This window comes from Apis cerana, linkage group LG4 (assembly GCF_029169275.1).
Source record: "Apis cerana isolate GH-2021 linkage group LG4, AcerK_1.0, whole genome shotgun sequence".
Classification (NCBI taxonomy): Eukaryota; Metazoa; Arthropoda; class Insecta; order Hymenoptera; family Apidae; genus Apis; species Apis cerana.
Window position 1 is genome coordinate 8967700 of NC_083855.1, and position 24023 is coordinate 8991722.

At 40.6% G+C, this 24023-nt stretch overlaps 1 protein-coding gene across 9 annotated transcripts in view; it reads right to left on the bottom strand.

The window, feature by feature from the left end:
* Positions 1-24023, bottom strand: part of LOC107999044 (EGFR adapter protein) — a 232051-nt gene that overhangs the window by 3400 nt on the left and 204628 nt on the right. For 8 of the 9 annotated variants that reach the window (XM_062073984.1, XM_017058680.3, XM_028667320.2 and 5 more), the window contains 2 exons: positions 1356-1502; positions 209-397 (listed from right to left, as the gene is read on the bottom strand). In XM_062073984.1, the coding sequence (XP_061929968.1) occupies positions 209-397; positions 1356-1502 (336 nt within the window). Of the gene's footprint in view, positions 1-208; positions 398-1355; positions 1503-21775; positions 23986-24023 lie in introns of all 9 variants that reach the window. The other variant, XM_062073983.1, reaches the window with a different exon arrangement.

Sequence of the window (24023 nt, forward strand, 5' to 3'; positions counted from 1 at the left end):
ACTATCTGACCACATTATTCATTATTTAGTTCTCGCGTGCGCGATGGGCCGATACGACGCCATTCAATCTGTTCAACGACGTTTCTATTCTCGAGTCTGGCTCGAGAACAGCGTGGCGAATAACGGCGTGAAATAACGTCGCTCGTTTCGTTGAAAAAGCCATTGAGCGAAAATATGTATACTCGGGGAAGAGAAGGCGTGAGCTCACCTTCACGCTAGCGAGTCGCAGCGTGGGCGAGCCTGCGCTGCCGAGCTGTACGTTCATGTCCGCCGCAGACGAGCCGCTTCCAGTTCTGGACGTGGGCGACGTCCGACTTTTTAGCCACGAATTCGAAGACGAATTCCTGCAAACACCTCCCGCGCCGGCGATCGAGCTGTCGCCAGCCAGCGATTTGTTCTGCGAAAAAGAACGATCGTTACTCAACCAAATTGTGAGAAATTCCTGTGGAACAATTCGATTAGAGAATATCGTTCAAGGATAAAGAATAATAAAATTCTATAGTGTTACGTAAATTCGTCAAAGTATAAATATTTAGTTAAAATTTGGATAAAGAATATTTCTATTAAAGTTAAATAACATTTGTCATTTTTTCGATTTATTCGACAATTACGTAAACGTTTCGAAAATAGTTTCGGGAAACGGATAACGTAAGCATGGGCAAGAAAATACGAGGAAATAAAACGTCGAGGAATCGTACTGAATGTTTAATCTGTTAGGCGGTAAATGTCAGATATATTGGCGGCCAGTTCCCGAGTTTTTTACTCGCCAATTTTAACGCAGCTATCGCTCTTACGGAGGCTCGAATTTGCCGGTAAACGATGAAAAGTTTATCGACAGAATCTTACGATTCCCAGGACGATTGCGTGGGGAGAACGAGAGGAAAGACCGCGACGAACTGACCGTTTACGTGGAAACACGATGGAGCCGAGAGACTTGGGTCGAATTTATAATTAACGCGGCCTGTAAATGGGACACCTCTACTGGAGACTGATGCTCTCATGAGACCGCGTTATATGTCGCCTCTCTACTTTATTTTTCCTTGCACTTGACTCGCTCTTTGACTCGGTTTTTGTGTCAAAAAGAAATCCTTATATCAGTCGTTGAACATCTTCATAAATTTTTCTCTGTCTATATTATATCATCTATGTTATCTATATCATCTATCGTTGCTTTATCGTATTAATTCTAATGAAATTTTTCGCTCGAACAGATTTTTCTTTTGAATTACCTTCACGCGGTATTAGAATTTATTAGAAGGCGGAACGATTTCTCTACTTCTACGTTATCGATAGAATGAAAATTAAGAGAAAGCGAAATCGCTGGTGCGCGATACGAGATACAGAAATTTACATACCCACGAAGATCGATTCTCCTGTTTGTCCTTTCGGTAGGGTGGCGATGATTGCGGTGAGATCACATCTTGAAGGATCGGTTGGCGCTGAAGCTGCGCCACGTATGCCATACGAAAAGCATTGCCGACAATGGTGTTTAACTCCTCCGCCTGAAAAATAACGTAAAAAAAAAAAATGAAAAGTCAATATAACTTTAAAGTAAAAAAAAAGTAAAAGTAAAAGTAGTTGCTTTATTCGTCAGATATATCGTAACATTTAAAACCATTTACAAAGTGCTTAAGGATAAAGATTGACCTGGTTCGAATCAGGGAAGTAATTGATATTGCATCAAAGAATTTCAATTAATTCGCCAATTCACTAGTCCTCTATGCTTCGGTCTACGTCAAAGATGAATTCCAAACTATAATCGATGGTTAATTAAACTTCGAAATGACAACTTCGCGTTTGTTCAAGTGGTCTTTTATTTAATCCTTCTAAACGTCGAATCGATCGACATTTCAATTTAACCGTCTTTTTCGACCAGGAATAATTTTTTTGAAAAATATCTGGCCCGAAATTACTTAGTCGCGAAGAAAGCTATTTCGTAGAGGGAAAAGTTTTCGAAAACAATGACGGAAGACGTTGTCTCCCATAGTGCAGCAGGGAAACCAAAACATTTATCATTCACACGTCACATCCAGAAACTATGGAAGACGACGAGTTTACCGCCATTTCTCCACAAAGGAGTCTCTCTCCACTGTTCGAGGCCCGTAAAACGTCGTGCATGTCGTCGTCCGTACAAAATTTCCGATGACGATCGCACGAGAGACGAGGAGGAGGAGGAGGAGGAGGAGGAGGAGAGGAAGAGGCACGCTGTTTCACGTAACGTTTCGAGCGGCTCGGATGCGCGTAAGGGAGAAGAAGGAGAGGAAGAAACGGACGTCGGGTGTAATCCATACGACAGGGCTCGAGGAGGACGCTACCGGAAGCGGGGTCGATACGGAAAATAAACTACACGGAGGAACTTTACATGTGTCGAACGAGATGTGTGGAGGGAAGCGAGACGCGATGATACGAAAATGGAAAATGGAGTATGTATCGAAAGATGAGAGGGAAAAAAGAGACGGTGACGCGAGAGAAGTTAAAATGTAGAAAGAAAAAAAGGAGATAATACGAAACTGGAGAAAGAAATAAATATATGGAAAGAAAAAGAGGAAGATAATATATATATATATACAGAAAGAGAGAAAAAGAAGACGATATGAGAATATTAAAGAAGCGAGAAGTATATCAAGAGAAAAGAAAGGAATAAAAAGAGAAAGATAATAACAGCGAAGGATAAGATGGATGGAGAAAAAAGAGGAGAGGAGGGAAGAGCGGGGTGAGAAGGGGCGAAGAGGAGCAGGAAAAGGGGGAGAAAGAGTGGAAAATGAGGGGCGAGGATGGTGGCGCATTCGATATTATAGCAGAGGCTGCGGTCGCCACTTGCCTAAGCCGGATATTCGAAATGGGAACCGAATGTGAACATGGTGCTAGTGTGACGCCGCGTATTCTTCGTGTCTGCGGTTAGAATACGGCGCGTGTTTGATATTCGCGTTTTTGGTGACTCTGGGGATCGAGTCGACCACAGGCGGAAATTTTATTTCATGGCCGACGACAGCCAATGAAACGAAAGTGATCGGATCCGGGGAGTTTGTTTCACGCAACCATTTAACGTCATACTTCGTTCCATATTTTACGGTCGTTTCCGTTTTTTCTTTGTGGTTTCTGTATTTTGTGCAAAACGGTATTTGGTAATAACGAATCGAGAGTATCGAGAGATATATATTTGAAGTTACACAAGTTGAAGTTCGATGCGTTTCTCTTTATTATTATCGCGACGATTGTTCAATCGTTTGTATAAAGTAGAAATAGATATATTAGAAAAGTTATTTAAAAGTTTTATTAACAGAACGACATATTTTTACGAAACGATTTGCAAACAACGCGTCGGTTATTTTGTAAATAAAACTGGTGAATTTTAGCAACAACGAGGAGGGCAAGGAGTTTGGCAAACGCTTTAAATACAATACGAAGCCACTTGCTCGCTTCTATAAGTGCAAATCATCAGTAAGTTACATATATTTATGGGGTACATTTATCACCTGATCCTTTTAGGACTACTCTGAAAGGATGAGAAATGGCGCTCTCCGAATGATTGAAATCCTCGCGTAATGTTCAAAGTGAAACTTTCACGAAAATAATTGCGAATTCCACGCGGGAATGCGATATTAATATTTATTCGTATATATAATTATAAATAATTTACACGTAACGTTTCGACAATTTTCGATTCTCCTATCGTGCAATTTTCCCGTCCCCTTTATTTTCGAATCGCGAATCGAATCAGAGCAGAAAAAAAATGGGGGAGCAAAGGAATAAAAACAATTCAATCCGAACTTTTGTCAATTTTTTTTCCCCCTCCCTTTTATTTTTTCAACTCCCCTCCCCCAGGATAGGTCAACTAGAATTTTAACGAAGATCACGTAGATCAATCACGCGTGCATCCGGGATTTGATAACTGCGTACCATCAGCGATCGGTTGTCAGTGGCCAGTGACTGCAAATTTGATCCCGTCTCTCGATGCGTGTTATCCGATGCTTGGCTCGCATGGAATTCGCAAGAGAAATCAGTTTCAATCGGCGCTGCTCGCGAGAGAAACCGTATGTTTATTCGTCGCGTTGTTTTGAGAAATAACACTCGTCCGGATATAAGAAATATACGATCGAACGCGGATTCGTATTGTCATTGATCGCGATACGGTGTAATAATAATTTATACGCTGTAAATGTAATTTTTATTCTCAGATTAGATGTTGTTTAATTGGAAAATTGATTAACCGTGCTCTTTGAAAAGTAAATTAAGCAAGCGATTCTTCACGTTACAGCACCCTAGCACGAGTGTTGTTGAAAACTAAAAGGAAGGCTCCCAACTTGATAAAGTCGTAGCAAATAAATTCGTTAACGAGGTTTCTTACGAAGTAGTTAGAAATTGGTGGCGAGTTCGGGAATGGAGTGTTGTTCTTCCTTATCACTTCAAGGAGCGGCATATAGACGTCTTGTTTAACGATACCTTAGTAGAAGTGTCCAATAATTGAGTGTTGTTCCCAGAGGAGTATTCTTTTTCCCCTTGGAGATTTCGAACAATTTCGATCAGTAATAATAAAGTTCGGTAAACACAAATTCTGAATAATTATCTTTAAATGATCGAATCGTTTATTTGTTAAATTGCAATATTATCTATTTGTATTATTTATTTTACGCGTCGTTTACTTTTACATGATTACATTTTCTGATGACAGAACGTGTGTTTTTTCGTTCTCGACCACATCGTGACATCGTGTTCAACCCGAAATATATACGTTAAAATAATAATAATGTTATTCTTTAATCCTGTTGTATATATTTTTCGTTTATCCTGTACGATCTGTGCGTGAAACGATCGAGGTTTCGATATACTGTGTTAAACGCGTAATCGATACTATTGCAGTATAATTTGTCGTTCCCTTGGTATCATCAAATGAATTTTTCGTTCTCGAAAGTAATTCGACATTTTTAATTCGTTTTCTAATTAACTCCTCTGCGCAATAAGGAACAACGTGAAAAAAATGTACGAAAGACTTTTTACACTACAAAAGCACCATCATCTAGCAACTTGTTCAAAGCAGAAACCATTCTCTGTTTGAGATCAAAAGAGAGTACGATGGTTACAAACGCTAAAAACTTTTCTTTTATTTCGAAACCGATCTTCGTCCAACGAATAGACGATAAATCCGACAAAAGATATAACGAAAAAACTGTAGAAAAACGGGGGAAAGAGAAATAAGGAAAATCGCGAGGAATTCCCAAAATCCAGAGGGAACCTTAAATTAATAAAAATTTACGATACGATTGTAAATATGGTATCTTAAACACAGTTAATTATTATTTGTATTATTTAATTCTTTCCCAGCATGAAGCTTCTACCGTGATAATTTTGTTTTCTAAAGCATTTTAGAAAAAAAAACAATTATGAGACAAAAAGATTTTAATTTTAGAGGCAAAAGATGAATGATTGTTCGCACAAAGAAAGAATAAGAATAAAAATTGTTTTCGTAGAAGATCGATTTCGTTTAAAATTACATAACGTGATTTCGAAATCATTCTTTCCCTCAAACGGTCAACCCCCAGTTAAGACGAAATGTGAAAAAAAAAAGGTAAAAAAGGGTAGGTACTCATTCCTGATCGCACAATACCTCTTTTTAGGCGGTTCTCGTTGAGCAGACCGTCAACGTGGCGCATTAATACGCACCACGCTCTGCCTTTCACCGAGCTCTGGAAAAGAGAGCGATAGCCTTCCACCGCCCCTTCCGCCTGCCATTTCACCCTGTTTCCACCCCATTTCCACCCCCATCAGTCATAAGCTCGCGTCTCGCCGATACGCGTGTTTGCCTGCCAGGCAGCCAACGACGTCGTCGTCGTCGTCTTCGTTGTCCTCGTCGCAATCAAACTTGCGTCGATTTCGAACGAGGCTGCAGACGACGAGTGGAGCATTCAACGTGCACCATCCACGAGACGATGGCACGCGTGTGACTCTGGCCTGGACGTATGCGTGGCCAGGACCTTTCTAAACGCAGACACGAGCCCACGGGTCTGGCCAAGGGTTGCGACGTGAGTGCTTATTACACATTCAAGGCCTGCATTTGCACTGTGGCCTGGGTGGAAAGCTGTATACGCCGCCACCCTCCTTCACCCACCTCGGCTCGCCGCTTTTCCACCTCCCTCCTCGCCGCCTGGTCACTCTCCCTCTTCTTCCTTCCATTCCTCCCTTCGTGCGGGGGGAAGGGGGCGTAAGGGCGTTTCGTTATATACCACATACCACGGCCATTGCCGAGGATCCTACAAAAAGATCTACCACCGCGGCCGCGCTCACCGAGATTCCTCTTTTCCTCCACATTTTCATTTCTCGTTTTGTCGGCGTCCATCCTACCGCCATCCTGCCCCTCCCCCCTTTTCCTGCGTCTCTTTCGCTCCACTCGTTTCCCCCCGCGAGAAGAACGTTCACCGAAAATCGTTGGTTTCGCGTGATTGAGATTAATTGGAGTCGGTCCCGGATCGCGGTTGACCGGCAGCACAGCGAAAACGTAATCCGTTACCCGTCGGTATATAAGTCCTTTGTGCGAATAATTTGATTATAATAATCGTTGTGATAATCAATTATAAGTGGTGAATGAAAGAGGGAATGGAAACGTATTTTCTTTCCATTCTGTGGAAAATCGTCGAATTTATTTATTCGAGGGAACGTGGAGAAAGATGGTTTCAAAGATGGTTTAATTGATAAAAAAGAAGAGAAAAAGAAAAAACGTAGGAAGCAAGCGCCATTTATTTTCCGCTTCCCTGATTCGTTCCCGCGACTAATTTCATGATTTGTGTACGCTTCTCTAAGTCGTGTAGCATGCTTATGCGCCAGCTTCGAAATATTTCAATTAACAAAACGCGGGCAACGCTATAATTGCTGTCGGGCCACGCCATCTCGTAAGTTGGCCCGCAACCTCCGCAGAGCTAATGCGCACTACAAATAGCAACGAACGCGTTGTACAAAGTGCATTGTATGGCCGTATGCAGAGGCAAGAAGGGAGAGAGAGATGGAACGGAATGGAATCGTTTCCTATTTCGAATATAAACTCGTATGACGATCTCGAGATTACGCAATTGGAGGATCACGATTGTTCCTCCCTGTTATTTTTCTTCCCTTCGTGCGGGATAAGAAAAACTAACTACGTAATAAACGTTTTTATTTTAATATTACACGTTCACAGAACGGTTACAATGAAGAATTCTGTTTTTGTTGCCTTCGGAAAAGATTAAGTAGGGCTAGTAGAAGTCAAGTTCGGGAGGTTAAGGTAATTAACTTAATTTTAATGATGTGATAGGCATTAAATAATTCACTTATCCGAATGATTCTTCAAATCGTCAATAGTTGATTGAATTAATTACATCGCCGAAAAAAGAAAAAACAAATTTAATGTAATTCTATAATTCTTCGTCTAAAGACAGAAACGAAAAAAGGAGCGGAAGAAAAAATTCGGCGCATCAATCTCGATCGTTCGAGCACACGTGCGTGAAGAATCAAAACACTAGAGAGCTCGTGACACGTCCAACGAACGCAGCAAAAGCTTCGTTATGGTGAAAGTTTAATCGCGGTTGCGCGTTTCACGGGCAAAAATAAATATTGCCATACGGGAGAAAGAGGTGGCTCGTAAAGAACGCGGCCGTGTATTTTGTATTCACCCAGGAGATGCTCCTCGGCGGAGGATAGCGAGTCGTGATTCTCATCACGAGTGCTTAACTACATTGTCACTGTGTAGATACGGACGCTTTAACTTTTTTGCCATAATGACGGGCAGCTTGTTCCCTCGTGGGGACAAAGTTGCGGGTAAGATACTGTGCTACGCTCCAATGGCCCCCTCCACCTTTCCTCTCCCTCCGTTTCCTCCTCCTCTTGTTACTCCCGCGCGGCTCTATGCACGATGCGCGTGTCCTCGAAACGTCAGCCTTACACTCGGCTATCTTTTCTTCCAGGAATCCGGATATCGAATCTGACAAATCACGCGATTTTTAAAAAAATCTCCTTCGTGCTTTATACACTTTTTCGTATATTACGGAGGAAGAGTTGTAGAAAGCTTCTTTTTGAAAAATAATTCTTTTTTCTCTAGTCGATTCTTACATCCAACGATGAAATTACAGAGTAAATATACTTTTTCGATCGATACTTTATATTTACCAATCGATAAGATCATCAAATGTTTGTCTGGATTAAAATTTAATCGATTTAATTTGTTATATCGCTACTTCATACACAGATTGACTTTTGTGTACGATCAATTTTTCATAAATGGAATAATTTCTTTTTTCTCGTATCACTTTCATATCACGTTTCAATCGATCCACTACAGGAAATAACAAATTAATGTTTCGAATCAATTCTACGTTCTTCGTCTCCCCTTCCTCAAAAGCTACTCAAAAAGATACATAAAATTAATTTATCGTCTCACTCGCGGTCTCAATCGAAACGCAGGTGCGAAGAACGAATTATCGAAAATTTCTCGGCCGGTGCACTTGATCGGCAAATTCATGGTGCAATCAGAGTGCGAGGCCTGTATCGAGGAAAGAAAGAGAGAGAGGGAGAGAGAATATCGTCATGGGAAAGCTATATATCGCCAACTACCAGCGTGGGAATAAATCCAGGTCAATTTATCCTGTTGAATCTCTTTCGATTAGCCCAGATCGTGACAGTTAGCCGGCTCCAAATAAAACTGCCTCGAAAGGCAGTCAGCCAGCCAAGCTTTCAAGTTCGAATGTTATTCGATGTGGGAAGGGAGCTTTCGCCCAGCGAAGATCGATGATTCGCGACGGGGCTGGCGTCATCGAGAAAAATTTATTTCCAGTTGTAGGCGGTGCAAGAGCGGCGGATCTCTCGCCGACAAACGAAAATACGGTCGGGAGAATTGCCGCCCTATGGAAGGACGGGAAGGTTTATACGGTGGTTATACGAATTTAAACACGAGGATGAAATCATCCTCTTTATTTTCATCCTCCGCCTTCTTCTCGACTCCTCGTTCGCTCGGAGGAAACCATTGGGGACTGGATTAGATTGGATGACAATTAGATCCGGGTTTCTTTCAATCTAATCGTTGCGACGTTGGGCAACGATTAAATTCAATGTCGTGCCACTGTTGGATTTTTTTTTCTTTCTTCCTTTCTTTCTTTCTTTCTTTCTTTCTTTCTTTCTTCGACCGTGTGAATCCGTCGAATCGTATGGTATTTCTTTTCTTCGCGGTGGAATTTAGATGTGGTTTAATGGAAACGATACGGGTTATTGAGAGATCGTTTAGGATGTGAAAAGATGTTCGAGCGTTTTTTCGTGTAGGCGTTACGTTATGTTCTTACAGATTTTGTATTTTTGTTTTATATGTTCGAAGTTTAAGCTTTTAGGTTAGATCAGAGAGATGAGCTGCGAGCGCGATAAACACAAGTTTCGAAATTACGTGGAAAGTAATATATATTTGCGTGACACAAACTTTGAAGAAACTTGAACGAAGTTTGCAAATAAACTTAAGTATCTTATAATCTCTAGATTGAATATCTTTGAAAATTTGTTTTGATATTTATCGCGATGCGAGAAAATCGTGCGTGCCTATTTTTTTTTTTTTTTATTGACAAACAAATGGAAACGATTCGAGAAGAGGAAAATGGAAATGTTAAAACCAAAAAGTCTGTCGCGAGTCTGTCTCAAAATTTTGCACGTTTACCACAAGATAGTATTCAATAACGAAAAAGAAGGATTCTTCGATGCCCTCGGGCATGTTTTTTTGACTGGTAACCCATAGAGAGGCAGGTGCAGGATACCTTAATTGATTTTCCTGATTCCAAGCATCGAGCTTCGCAATTTACTCGATCGTTCAAAGATGGTAAGGCGAAACGATAGACGTCCTTTTACAACACACCTGTCTAATCACAATTCGCGTCTCATCCAAAACAACGCAACTTTTGAAATTTCGAATGACACGAGTTATACGAATTACGAATCCTTCCATATATTTTCGAATATTCATTTCGATGTAAAAAAGTAAATCGTTTAGAAAATTATTACAAAATAAGCGTTCGACAGAAATGCTTATAGAAAATTTATTCGAAGATGCATACGCATGCATAATCGTGGTATCGCGGCAAATTGATACGCAATTTTAGGTGGACGTGTTGGATGTAAAGAGGAAGAAACAAGGATCGAAGTGGACCGAAAGGACGGTAGGTTGCCGTGGCTTTGCCCCGGCATGACGGGCCGCATTCCATGCATTCCACGCGGTCACGGCCATATCTCCCATTCCTCTAGATTTCCTTCCCGCCAGCAGCCTTGCGTCCTACCACCACCACCATTCCTCTTCGACCAGCGCCACCATTATCTTTCTTATATTCTTCCTTTTTTCTTTTTTTTTTTTAATTCGATTATTTTTTACTCCCCGATAAAATCGTTTCTTCATCTTTTCACACACGTTTTCGTACAATTGTGGTGAGGTGAAAGTTTTTGAAATGGGTGTACGATAGATAGTATCGTTGGTATTTTTATATCATATTTTTATTACTCTTCGAAAACTTAGTTAGTTAGGAGATAAATTTTGTTTAGAATTTTGGGATAAGCGCGTATTATTATTCGATGATTTTGTCGTAATTTAATAATTAAGTGTAAATAGTGGAATAGAATTTCGATTATCCAAACTAATTCAGGTATACCTCACGAGATAGTTTAGATAATCAAATTTCGTGGTTGATCGAGCAACCACTCTCATTCCGCAGAATAGTGGTTATTGATCGCAGCCTACACGATTTATTACCACTATGAAATTTGGTTCAGTGGAATGACGCTTAGCATTTGAAACTATGTTCCATATAGTATTTCCAAAAAGGGTAGTATTTTCAAAATCGTTTCAAATTTATATATGCAATAAAAATATAGATATAATTTTAAAAAGGAGAATTTGCTTTAAATTTCAGATAAATTAATTTCGTTAATTTAATTATTAATTAATTAAATTGAACTTGTATTTTTTAAAGTTTTCTTTTTTCTTTTTTTGATTATATGCTGGTTATCGAGTAACTATATGGATATCTATTCTATTCGAAAAATAATAGATTAAATTTTTCCAAATTCCATTTATAAATCTGTTTGTTGCAGAGCGTTCACCAGGAGCGATGCATTTTTGTTTGACATGTTGAAATTAAATTGAGAACGAACTATACATACGAGTCACCGCTTCCTGTTGCTGGCACACATACCAACTCTGTTCATCAAACGTTTGTTTATTCAATTTTATAGCAATCTCCCTCCCCTCGCTGTATAGTACGCTATTCTCTTTATATTCCATTTTAAATCAAAGTAGAAATAATTTTCATCGATATTGATCGATGGAAGGACAAAGTAAAACGAATCCAAGATATATTTCCAAAATCAATTATTTAGAATTTATTAATTATTTAGAAACTGAATATTCGAGCTGTACACGATTATAATCGAATTATGAGAGACAAGATTTGTGCGTGTAACATCGTTTGAATACACGTCGAATAATCGAATATTTTATTCGAACTGACGCGATATTGACGGCGAAGAGACGTCGATAGAAACGCAAACTATGTGTATCGAGGTTTACAATCGTACGCAACTATCTTACAACGGAGATTATTCTGTCATGTTAAATTCTCGATGATTAATATACAAGATTGCGAGGGCTTAATTTTCTGCCATTTATTGTAATATCAGTTCGATCGAATAACGATATGTTCATAATTAAAAATATTTTTATAAAATTGAGAGAAAACGACATTCAAATATACACATTAATTAAATATTAACGGAAACTTTCGATTTAAAGTTACAATTGTTCAAAAAGATTCTATAATTTGTAGAAATTATATAAAAATTAGCTAATATACTAATAATATTTCACTCATGGGATAAATCAATATTGAATAAAACAAATCATCCCTATTATTAAATAATTTACAAACAAACTCGTTTCTACTCATTCGTCAAATGTTTGACGCTTTCTCACGATTTAATAGATTTAATAAACGATTTAATAAAACACGAGAGATTACAATTTCATTAATTTCGTTGGAAAATTAAACGTCTGAAAAAAAAGAATAAATCCACAGTTTCGGATTCAACTGTTGTTTGATCGTAACACCCTTTGCCCGTGTAAACGTGAAATCTGACGGAAGGAAAATTGGAAGAGATATCGAGATACACGAGCTTAAGAGAGGAACACGGTGGAATTTTAGCCGAAGAGCTGGGCTCTTTGATCAGCAATTAACACCACGCGGCCGGCTCTAAGCTCGATCTTCCGTATGATCATTGGATGAACCCTCTCGAGACATCGGCCCGATTTTCCCTTGGGTCGTCCCTCTTCGCAAACCGAACGGTTCACCTGTTTCATCATCCTTCCATGTATACTCGAAGGCTTTACACGATATTACTACATAGTTGCTTGCACATGTCAGCACAGTCCGGTCACGCTCCTCCATCGATCAGACTTTCCGAATGCATTGACCGTTAGAGATCACCGTGCAGATCCACCGTTTGGAGCGGGAAGCTTTTTGGAAAATTGCTTGCTTAGAGTTTGGTTTGCGCGACAGATTCGTTTTACAGGGGTAGTGGAAAAAAAGTGACGAGTTCAACTTGTTCCCACAAATTCGAACGAAATTAATCGCAAATTTTTTCTTACAATTTTCAAATCAATACGATTCGTATGATATTAATTACGTGGGAATAATTTTAGATACAATTGCACGATGAAATAAATGACGATGGGTCGATCAATTTTTTTCCCCTCTGTACGATGATTTTTCGTTTTGTAATTTCGTTGTCCCCGTATCGAGGACGAAATGAAATTTCGTCCGCGATTCATTTCACCATTTCGTCTGTAAAGCGGAATCGAGCGCAATCGTTCGTAAGAATTCGATATGTGGACTGGTTAGCATGTATTGTGGAAAGGTCAGAGCTATCGTGATAGATTATTTTAGCTGCAATCCTATTGCAAAGCCAACGTTCAATGCGATACACGATATCGTCGTCCCTTCGATTGCAGATTCTTTTCAGAAAAATCCCGTCTGGACCGAACTGCTGGCGCATCCAATCGAGATCCAATGTGCAAGATGGCGTTTCCTTACGTAACGGTCAAATATATATATATATATATAGTATATATACACAAAAGTATAGTGACTCGAGGAACGTGTCTTTTTTTTAATTTCTTTTTCTCCCCTCTCCTCGTTTTCCTTCGAGACTGGAGAAGAGATAATACCGGCATTAGAGATGGCAAGGAGATTAGATCAGAGGACGCGTTTAGGTAATACGGAATTCTTTCGACTGACTTATTCGCGTTTCTCTATGATGAAATTTTAACTCTTGTTAATGTATAAATACGTAAAATCGACGCTTTTCTTTCACCTGTATTGTCGTAACGAATTAACACCGATGTTTTAAAAATACTACAGTTTTCCAGAAGAGAGAAAGAGAGAAGAGACTCATAATTAAATATCGTCTTCTTTTAGGAAGCTACGTTTGCCACATTTGTTTATTTATCGAATTCTAAATCTTTTTTTCATTAAGGAACGTGTAGAAATGACAGTTGTTTACTCATAGTACACGTTGATTCAAGACAACGAAACTAGAAAAGCTTCTGTTCTGTTGAGATTTGTTTAAATGTTTGTTTTAGCTTAACGGTTATATACACGCTATTCACCGCGATGGATAAGTTACAGGTAAATAGTTCGTCGAATATCTTTCTTTTCTCTTTTTTTTTTTTTTTTATATTTTAATTCATACAATTATACGCTCAACATCTTTTACAATAATTTACGTATTTGTTTTTTAATAATCGTTCGTTTCATTTTGCTAATAATAATTGCGTGAGCACGTATTATTTGTGAGAAATTGAGAAATATTTATTATTATATGAACGTTGCGTTAACAGGTGGAAATATATTTTCGCTGCAGACGAGTCAGTTATACGCTTATCACGGTTTTTTTTCTTTTTTTTTTTTTTTTTTAACCTCGTATTTTAGAGGATTGTATTGTTTTCGAGCAACTTGGAAAGCCTAAGGGTACACTAGCGCGTATTCGTAGGACAATGGGCCTACCTTGGCCCTTTTTAGTGGCCTCAGGCCGTACCAGCAACCGAGGAACAATGGCGTGACGTCGAAACACAAACTACAGTTTCATTAGTGCTCATAACTGACGAAATTAAGCCCCCTTTTCCTGTAGTCCCTCAGCATCCGCGTGTCACAGGTTAATTAAATCTGACCAAAAACATTTCGCGAAATTCCGGGCTCCCGGCTGGTTTTTTACTCTCAACTCCTCTCGTTTCCAAACATCGAACTCACAGAATTAAACATCTCTTTAACTTTTTAATAAATGTTACCTACCTAATATTAAAAATTACGAGTAATTATTTTTCTTTTTTTTTTTCTAAATTCACTCCGTTTCCAGTTAATGAAAATTCTTCCTCGCAAAGCTATCGATATTTCTATTTCGAACTACGATGGGATAAAAAAGAACGTGAATATTATAAATCTAATTAAATATTCAGTAGCTAGTAATCAAGACAATTTCGACTTAATATTTTCCGTTCCGTTTGATTTGACCGATTTTTTACGATAAATAAAATAAAAAGAACGAAACGAAGAGGAAACTAATTGTAAATAATAATAAAAAATGAATAATTATTTTCCTTCACGAATTATCTTGAGAGACCAAGTGCCAATCTTTCACAGTTGATCACCAGGCTAAATCAAGAATCATCAAAACCTTTCCATTCCAAACACATTTTTTTCAAATACTCGTTTATAAATTGCGAATTAAAATCTTGAATCTCAAATGAGATCGAATCGAATCTTAAACGATGATCAAAATTCGCTCCACGCTTATTTGGAAGGAAGTGAAATTAGACGTCTTGCCACCTCGTAGAGAGAATTCGATTCCTGTCGCAATTTGATACCGCTCGCAATGAGTAAAGTGGCTTGCGATGCAATGACATCATCACGGATGGAGAGAGATGAAACGCAACATTCTTCTCGACTTTTTAGCCGTTTTGTCACGCTTCTTTTCCCCTTTCACAGAGTTTATAACGTACTCCTTTCGACGACGCGCCAGTGCGTGTTCCCTCTGTGTGCATAACGCACCATTACGCTTATCCACTTTACTCGAGCGCACTTCCGGTTTTGTCTCGCGGTTTTCTCTCCACTCGGGGGTAATAACAATTATTCATACTGACGTTCATGGCCACGCACGATTTCACGTTTTTCCGCAGCCGCGTGTTGTGCACGCGCGTTGATACGATTGATATCTCGGCATCTTCTTTTGTTAAAAATTTTGACGAACGGACGTATAAATTTTACTCACGTTCGATGCAAAAAGAAAAAGATAAACGTTTCGTATTATCCATTATCAATGTACAATAATAAGCGATATTACGTATTGTTGTTCGTATTGTAACGTATATATAGTTACATAGTTATTATCGAATTATTATATTAGAAGTAATGAAGTGTTTTTAACAAGTGGAGAGAAATTTCCTTCTATCCCATTATGAATTATCACGCTCCTTTAACGTACCGTAAGTTTGTTATCTAATTAAAATCTTTTGTCAAGCGCGGCGGTTACCAAGGAATAGCAAACTTAAATTGCCGGAAGGTTAAAGTGTGTACACGGAATGTGTTCATGCAGGGGGACGCGTGTAAGGATATACGGGTCTGAAGTCGCTACGTCTTATACGTGACTCGACAGAGGGAAACCGCATCTTTGTTTCGCTCGAAGGGAAAATGGTTAATTGTTTCTTTCTACTCTAAGTAAAAATATTTCTTAGTAGTCAGACACGAAAAGTCAAGACGAAATAATTTGTCCATCGATTCATTCTTCAATTTGCATTTCATTGAAATTAAAACGATCTTTCGGATAAATAAAAGCGTTCTCGTTTCAATTTATCTCGAGGATTTTTCTTTCGTCGAAGAAGAAGAAGAAGACGAAGAGAAAGGGTGTCGACAATGTTATTTCCCCCGCTCGAAACAGGTTGTAAGACAATACCAGAAAGTGGTTCTTCACTCAGGGAAGAGGCAAAAGTGGATAAACGTACCGTGAATATCGCTGCATTGCAAAGCTATGCACATCCCCGAGTGGACGTCCGAGTGTGGCGCATATTCCATTGCCGAGATCCTGAAAACTTCGCGTGTCTCTCCTCCACTTTCTAAAACTTCCAAAGTGAGTAAAAATGCAGTATAGAGGCGGCTATATTGTATGTACGCCGTTGGCAGGAGACGGCCATTGTGCTTGATTTACCAAGTCGACCCACTTCCGTGAGGTTTAATAACGCGAGAAGTACGAGTCTACGCGCATCTATATACGCGTCTGTTCCGAATTCTTTTACATTTCACGTGTACGTACACGCGAAACACACCGTTTTCGAAGGCATCTACTCGAAATCTTTTTCCTTCCTGTGTCTATTTCAATTTTTCTCTTCTAATCCGGATAACTTTCTTTTTTATACATATCATCGTGCCGATTTTTTCGAATCGACGCGTATTTATCGCTCGAAAAGATGGAAAGGGGAGAGGAGGTCGATGCTCGAATCGATGGACTCTCCCCCCATGTGCCAATTATATTCTCATGGGTTTCTCTCATAGTAGTCGGGGAGGGAGGCTCTAAGCGAAGGAAAAATACCACAAAAAGATGCTTTCAGTTCTTCACAACAAAACGCGCTAGAGGGGAGAGAATGAACGGGCGAGTTCGAGTGGTACGACGAATCCACGACGAAGCCATTACTACGTTCTTTGCCGGGGAAGTAATGTGTTATTGAGGAGCTACCAGGTGTAACTTATGCCTCCATGCCAAGGCTCGAGAGTTCATATTGTACCTGGGGCTCCTATGAAGTGCCCCGACAATAATGGCCCACCCTTTGTGCACGATGCTCTATTGATGTCGAGAGGAATTCCGTAACGTCTGCGACCTGGAAGCGATATATCTCTCTCTCTCTTCCTCATTATCCTCCTTTTTCCACCCTCCACGCCATCTCTTTCCATCTCGCACAGGTGATCCCTTATTCCTAACTCGTAAATAACTAACGTTTCGACTGCGTGGCCGACGAGGACCCGATGAAAACCGACGTGATACGGGGGCCCCCGTGTTGTTATTATCGTCGAGGACACGCGTTATACCTGAATCCAGCTGGATTTCGTCGTCGACGATCGTCGACTCCATCGAGGCGTCACGTTCGAGGAGTGTCACGCTCTCCCTCCCTTCGTGCGATCGAATTCAGATCCTACCTTCTTCTTAAGGGCTCGTTAAAGGACGTTTGAGGTTTTGTCTGCGGACACACACGCGCGCATACAGAGGAGAGAAGATCAATCTCTCGCGCGTTTTCCATTGTCGAGGGTCGAGGGAGGGAGGGTGTCCAACATTCGTTTCAATAGGTAACCCGAGGGTTGTTGAACGAGTGTGACGGAAGAATCATCTCTTCTCGCAAAAAATAACTCTTGACGACGTGATTCGAGATGTATCTTTCCGTCGAGATTTTTCTTCTCGGTTGGAAAGGTAACAGCCTCTTCCATTACGCAAAATATTAAAAAAATGCGTATTATGTCTCTTTATTATTATTATTACTATTATGCTGAACATCGAATTGATTGGATAACGAGTAATCAAAATTCGGACAATTGAGACTCGATTAACATGGATTATTTTTAGTATGTAAAATTTAAAAGTTATCGCGAAAGGGGATAAACGACCCACACGCAGCGGCTTTTGCCAGTACACGCGGTGTTACGAAATACGCGAGGGCGAAGCGTTTAAACGTCGTAGATGTCGTGGTTTCCGCTCGTCTCATTAGAATATTCTGCAATGCATTCACGACCATTGGGCAACGATTGAAAATCGAGGGCATCGATCGTTCTTTATACCGGGCGATCGATTATCCCCATACGTTCTCACGTGAATAAAACTGTGCCAATGTTTCGTTCGTTTGTACGTGTTGCTATCGCTCTCGGTTAATCTCAGGGCGAAGTGTCTGAAAGCGCGCAACTTTGCGCGGAGACCTACTAACATTTCATCGAATCATCATTGCGTTACGTAAGGATCGGGATGCAAGATGAGATTCGAATCGAAAGAATTCCCCTCCGTGTAATTGCGCTAAATTATTTTGTAATGAGCGTGATCGTGTTATTCGCGTTTCACCACGATCGGCGTTGGCGTTGGATGCCCAACGTTATTAATAAAACGTGATTAAATTCCGTTGTGCAAAATCCCTTACACGTTTCGTTTATACGCTTAAGTTAAATTACGAACAAACGAATTTTTCCCTTCTTCTCCGATCCCTTCTACGATCTCTTTAAAATTATTCGAAAGGATGGCCTTTCGTTTCGGTTCAACGTGAACGGCAACCGAATTTTTTTACAGAGGGGTAGTCCCCTTTCTTTTTGGGGGAGAAGATCCTTAAGTTACATCCCCCCCGGACTGTTTGTCGCTTCTGCGTAAGGTCGGTGGTTCAAGTGGCGGCAATTAACGTACACTATTTCCCCGGCTAACCTTTTAATCTCTCCGCCAACGGCGGTTTATCTAAATTGTGCTAGTCGGCTAGTGTGGGAACGATGCACACGACGTGTCACGTGGAGGAAGTGGAGCGAATGCATCACGATAAATGTGTCTGGGCTGTGAGCACGATTTTAAAAGGCGGAGTTAAAAAAAGGATTGAAGACGATTTACAGTGGAAAGTGGCGATAAGTGCTTCAACAATGTTACTACCTCCCTATTTATTTATTTATTTATTTATTTCCTCCCCTGTTTTATCCCCTTATACACGCGCAGCAATCATCCTTCTACAGAATTCTGTCAACGCCTCTCCATTTCCTTCCAAATAATTTCCAAAAATTGATATCATAAATTTTGTGTGTCGTTGCGCGGTATTCCTTTTTCTTCTTACTCTTTTGAAAAAAATATTCCACGAATTTTATAAAATTCGTAGAGAGACAAGCGAGAAGGTTCTTCCTTAAAAAAAAAAAAAAAAAAAAGACAACGAACGTAATATCGCAGCAAATTACATAGTCCTATTCCGCCCGCCCCCCTTTCCCGATATTTTTTCCCCCCGCGAGTAATTCATACGTGGCCGACAATATAAAGACACAACGAGTGGGACTGAAATATCAGTATTATACAGACACTGTGCCGGTAAAGAGACAAGAGTGAGCAGTGAGCACGAGGTATCCGATGCCACGAGCAGCTATAAGTACGGTCCTGAGGAATGTGCCCGTCCGATCCCACGGCTTATACCCTCTCCTCTCTCTCTTTCTCTCCCTCTTTCCTCCACGCCACTTTCTCTCTCTCTCTCTCTCTCTCTCTCTTTCTCTTCGACGTAATATCGCTAAGGTTAGACCGTTCGAAGGCTTCTGCATGCACGTTCGAACGATCGGTGGTGACTCTTCTTAGGCGAATTCAGCGATCCACTTCCACAATTCGACTTCTCTCCCTCGACTTCTTTTCTCTTTAGTTAAGATAAATGTCTCGACTCTAATAATCGCAACAGACGTGACGCAATAACGTCACGGAAGGAAAATTGGAGAAAATTAGAGAGCCGAAATCGGATTCCGGCAATTTGACTTCCGGAATCGAAATCGTTATATCATCGTTGAGAGAGAAAGAGAGAGAGAGAGAGAGAGCGGAACGCCGGTGGCCGATTAAATTTTCTTGGAAACGGGCAGCGTTGTTCGAGAATTTTTCTCTCAAGGATTTATCGCCGGTCATTAGGTAATACGTTTGTCGAGCGAGATTAAATTTACTCGATAATTTTATCGAGAAACAGTGGCGAGGCACAGTGGTTCTCAATCGGCCTATATGAGCCTGTAGAGAGATTATTTTTTTCGATCAAAAAGTTGTCGTAATGTTCATTCTTTAATTAATTCTATATAATTATATATTAGCGAGGTGAAAAAGTTTCGAGGATTATTTCATCGAAGAGACTGGAATATAATCGATATCTTAATTAAAATTGTGCGTGAATAAATAAAATACTCTCGAAAAAATTTTTCTCCGTTATTATTCTTATCTATCAGAGAGGATGCTCCAGTAAGTTATTCGACGAAAGGGAGGTTGCAAGGTTCGAGAAAGATTGGACAACTTACGGGATGCTTTTTTTTTTCTTTCTTTTAGAGCAGATAGAAATTATCGAGTACGTTCTTTCCCTTCAAAGAGCGTGCGTTTAATGCATCCCGTTCAGAAATATTTTTCGAGCAGATAGTAGTAAGTTTCCCAGTATGCCACACGATCCCTTTTTTTCCCCGGTAACAAATTCCTATACTTCAGTTTAGATATTTATTCGTTCGGCTTCCTTGGGATCTTAGAATTCCAACTTTTTCCACGGGACTTTGTTGGATCGTACGTCTTCGAGCCGATCCACGGTTTCTTAGATTTTTCTTCCAACCTTTTCCTACACACCATGTTTGGCTTAACCAGTTCGTTTCGGACTTACCGGGATAGTGGATCTATTTAACACGTCAACCAGTCGGACAAGTAAAGAAAAAAAGGGAAAAAAGCGGCATCGGAGATGTGGCAAGTTGTTGACTTGAGAGTTGCGTTTCTTTCTAAAAAAAAAAAAAAAAAAAAGAGTAGTAAAATATACGAATTCACAACTTTTTTGCCAATTTATTTAACTTCAATCCAGTTTAGCAAAAAGTAATAAATCCTCGCTCGACTCGTTCATTTTTCACAGAAAAAAGATTCTCTTTTTCGAGAAATCGTCGATCCCTTCGCGATCCTGCGAAACGAACGAATCGAGAAAGGAAAGAATTTCACTTTTTCTGATGTCTCGCCGACACCGCTCTCCTCTTTATCCCGTCTACTCCCTGTATATATATATATATATGTATTTCTTACCAACCCCCTCTTTTACTTATTTCATCCCAGTGTTTTACATTGAATAAAACGTTAACTTTACGAGTTACGTCTCTTTACAGGCAACGAAACAATAACGAAAAAGGGCATATAATATTTTCTACTTACTTATGCTCGCCTGCCTTTTTCGCGGAACAATGGGCTACTCGGTTTCTCGAATTCCTACCCGCCAGATGCAGAACCCGGCTTGTTTCGGGTCATGTTGCGGTACTGCAACCTAATCGCGATTGGTTAATACGGTAAGATGTTTCTCGATGATTTGCGGCGTACACGGACACGAGCGACCGTTTCGAAAAGAGAGGAAGATAAAAGATAAAGGCGCGATAGCATCGGTTGTGCCGGGATCATTTTAATGACGCAATCCGGCCCGCTCGTCGTTTTACTCGCGTGAAAGTAAGGCTTGCGTGTGCGGCTCCCTGCCTGCTCTTTCCGCTCCTTGCCGAAGAATACGTATATAGTTGGAAACGATACGATATCGAGTGTCCAGGGATCGGGTGTCGAGCGGATGATGTTATTCCATTCACCTTACTTAATTGCGATCGAAATCGTAAGAAAAAAAATCGATCGACTTTTCATTCTTATAACAATAATAACACAAAGCGACGGAGACTTCGACAGTTTCGAGCAACTTGAAAATGTTGAAAATGTTCGAATTTTCCAATTCTCCTATCCTGAAAATCTATTTCGATCGTGAAACGGTAGGAGAGAAGTTCGTTCATCACGACATTTGAGAATATTTATAGGTATTTATAGATACGAGCGATGATATTAAAAATTCGACATCGATGGAGAATTTTGAGAAGAAAAGAAAAAGAAGAGAAGAAAAATAATAATAATCGGGTATCGGGAAAATCTATTTTATTTTTCTAGCCAAAGATTACCTTCTCATGATCATGCACGGTACATAGGTTAAAAAAAAAAAAAAAAAACTTACTTTGAGTTTTTGAGTGTGACCACATCGGCAACAGCAGTACGACATGTAATCGGGTAACGCTGGCATGAACTTGAGCTGTTCCTGTTGCTGCGAGTTGTACTCGTCCACGAGTTTGCGATACTGTACCCTGAAGATGGGCCTCGTCGTGCTGCTCTGCGAGCCTTTACCAAGGCGTCCCATAATCGCAGAGAATGCGGCCAGGGTTTTGCGCCTGCGTGTGAACCTCCTCATGCCACGGCGACCGTTGCACTTCTTCGTCCTCCAACTCGATTCGAAGCGCACGGTTTGCGGCTTTCGCCAAATTTTGCCAATTTTTCCGATTAATTAGGAAAAAAAGAAAAAAAGAATCACTCGACCCACGATCCGTTCTTCCATTCACTGAACATATTGTTGATTAATCTGGCCAGCAAATCATGCGTAGATTCCTTCCGTCACGATTCACTTTATCTTTCCAAAGACGCGTGTTTATTCGTATCTCCCTCTCTTCCACGGGTTTAGGGAAGATGAAAAACAAAATAAAATAACCATCGTGTAATTTGTCGAGCGATCGAGGAGCAGACGCTCGATCGGATACTTTTTTTTTAAAGCACTAATCTCGGATCTTTCTTCGTTCTTCGTTTATTTCGAATTCTCATTTTCGAAGGTAGATCGTTAACTCGAGCGGGGCACCCACTTGTCCATGGCACCACCTAGCACACTTTCTAATTCGCATACTACCGGCATACCGGTTGTACAAGCGATACGATTCAACACTGTTACCCGGCGAGAAACCTTCATTCACTTATCGGCGAACAGGCACACTCTTTATCTGGAATTTCACTCGGTGGATCAACAATGTGCAACGCGTAACAAGTATACTCTGGAAATAAAGAATTCTTTCGTGCGTTTCAGATAACGGGCAGCCAGAACTCTGTCCTTGCTCTCCACTTCTCGGAGAAAACGGAGAAAAACAACCGTTCGATGGATCACACTCACAGGAGTATTAAAAATATCTCACGAAACCACGAGGGAAGCACGTTTCGATGATCGACGCGCTAGTTTCCTTCCTTCCCCCGCGTCGATGTCTCTTCACTCCCTCGCTCTCTCACCCTTCCTTTTTCCAATCGTTGAAACAATAATCCTTCCCGTCCATCCTTCTCCCTCTCTCTCCCTCTCTATTTCAAAAATCCTCGTAAAGCAAACATGATTTTTTCCCTCCTCCTTCGAACACTCGACTCGAAGCAATAAATAACAAAATATCATTCACCGTGGCGATAAAATCGTTTCACAAGCTACTCATGGTTTCCCATCCATTCTCAGGCTCTTCGAAAATTATCCAGTACCAGCTTGTACCGCTGTAAGGTATACTATCGTTGGCAGGTGATCATCCGTCTCTGATCCGGCAGACCGGTCCGATCGCTTTACGCGTGGGACACGCACGGAACATCGAGGGCTCCACTTCGTGGCGTACGTAGTCTTCGCAGAGTGTCGTTCTGCATGCCGATCCGCGGAAACCGGTTAACAAGTTCGAAGCTGCCTTTCGCTTCGTCCTCGTCGACTGTCAACCGTCTACTACTAGCGCGTTAAGTCTCCCTTTTTCTCCACCTTTTCTTTTCCCTTCTTCTTTATCTTTCCGACTCTGCCGGTCCGAAAGAATCCGATCCTCACAATTTTCCTCCAAATTCGTTCTTCCTTCGCTCTTCCTATCTTCTTCTCATCCTCGCCCTCGTTTGGAAATCCTCGCCTCGGAACAAGTACTCTCGCCCGAAGCTCTCTCGCTCTCTCTCCCCCTCTCTCTCTCTCTCTGTATATAATAATACTAGTTTCACACGTTTTCTTCTCTCTTTGCACTGGACAACCACTGCCGGATACGGCTCCGTTATACCGTGCCTCCTGATACGAACGCAGTCGGATTTACGAGCAGAAAGACGATCTTAACGTGGCGACATTCCGGCTTCGCTACCGCACGCTCTACAGGTACGTGTATATACATATATATATATATATATATATATGTGTATATACATATATATATACATATATATACTCTTATTACACAACGATTTACCACTTTCAGACACCGTTTTTTCCTAAGAAATTATACGGATGAATAGGTCGATAAATTAACGGGTTGAAACACAATTAGAAAGAGAGGAAAGGAGAGAGAGGGGGGGGAGAGAGGTAGAGAGGAGTATCTATCGATGGAGCGCGTAACAGTTTCGACTAAAAACCTGGAAAACGATTTTTAGATGCGGATTGGACGAGGCGG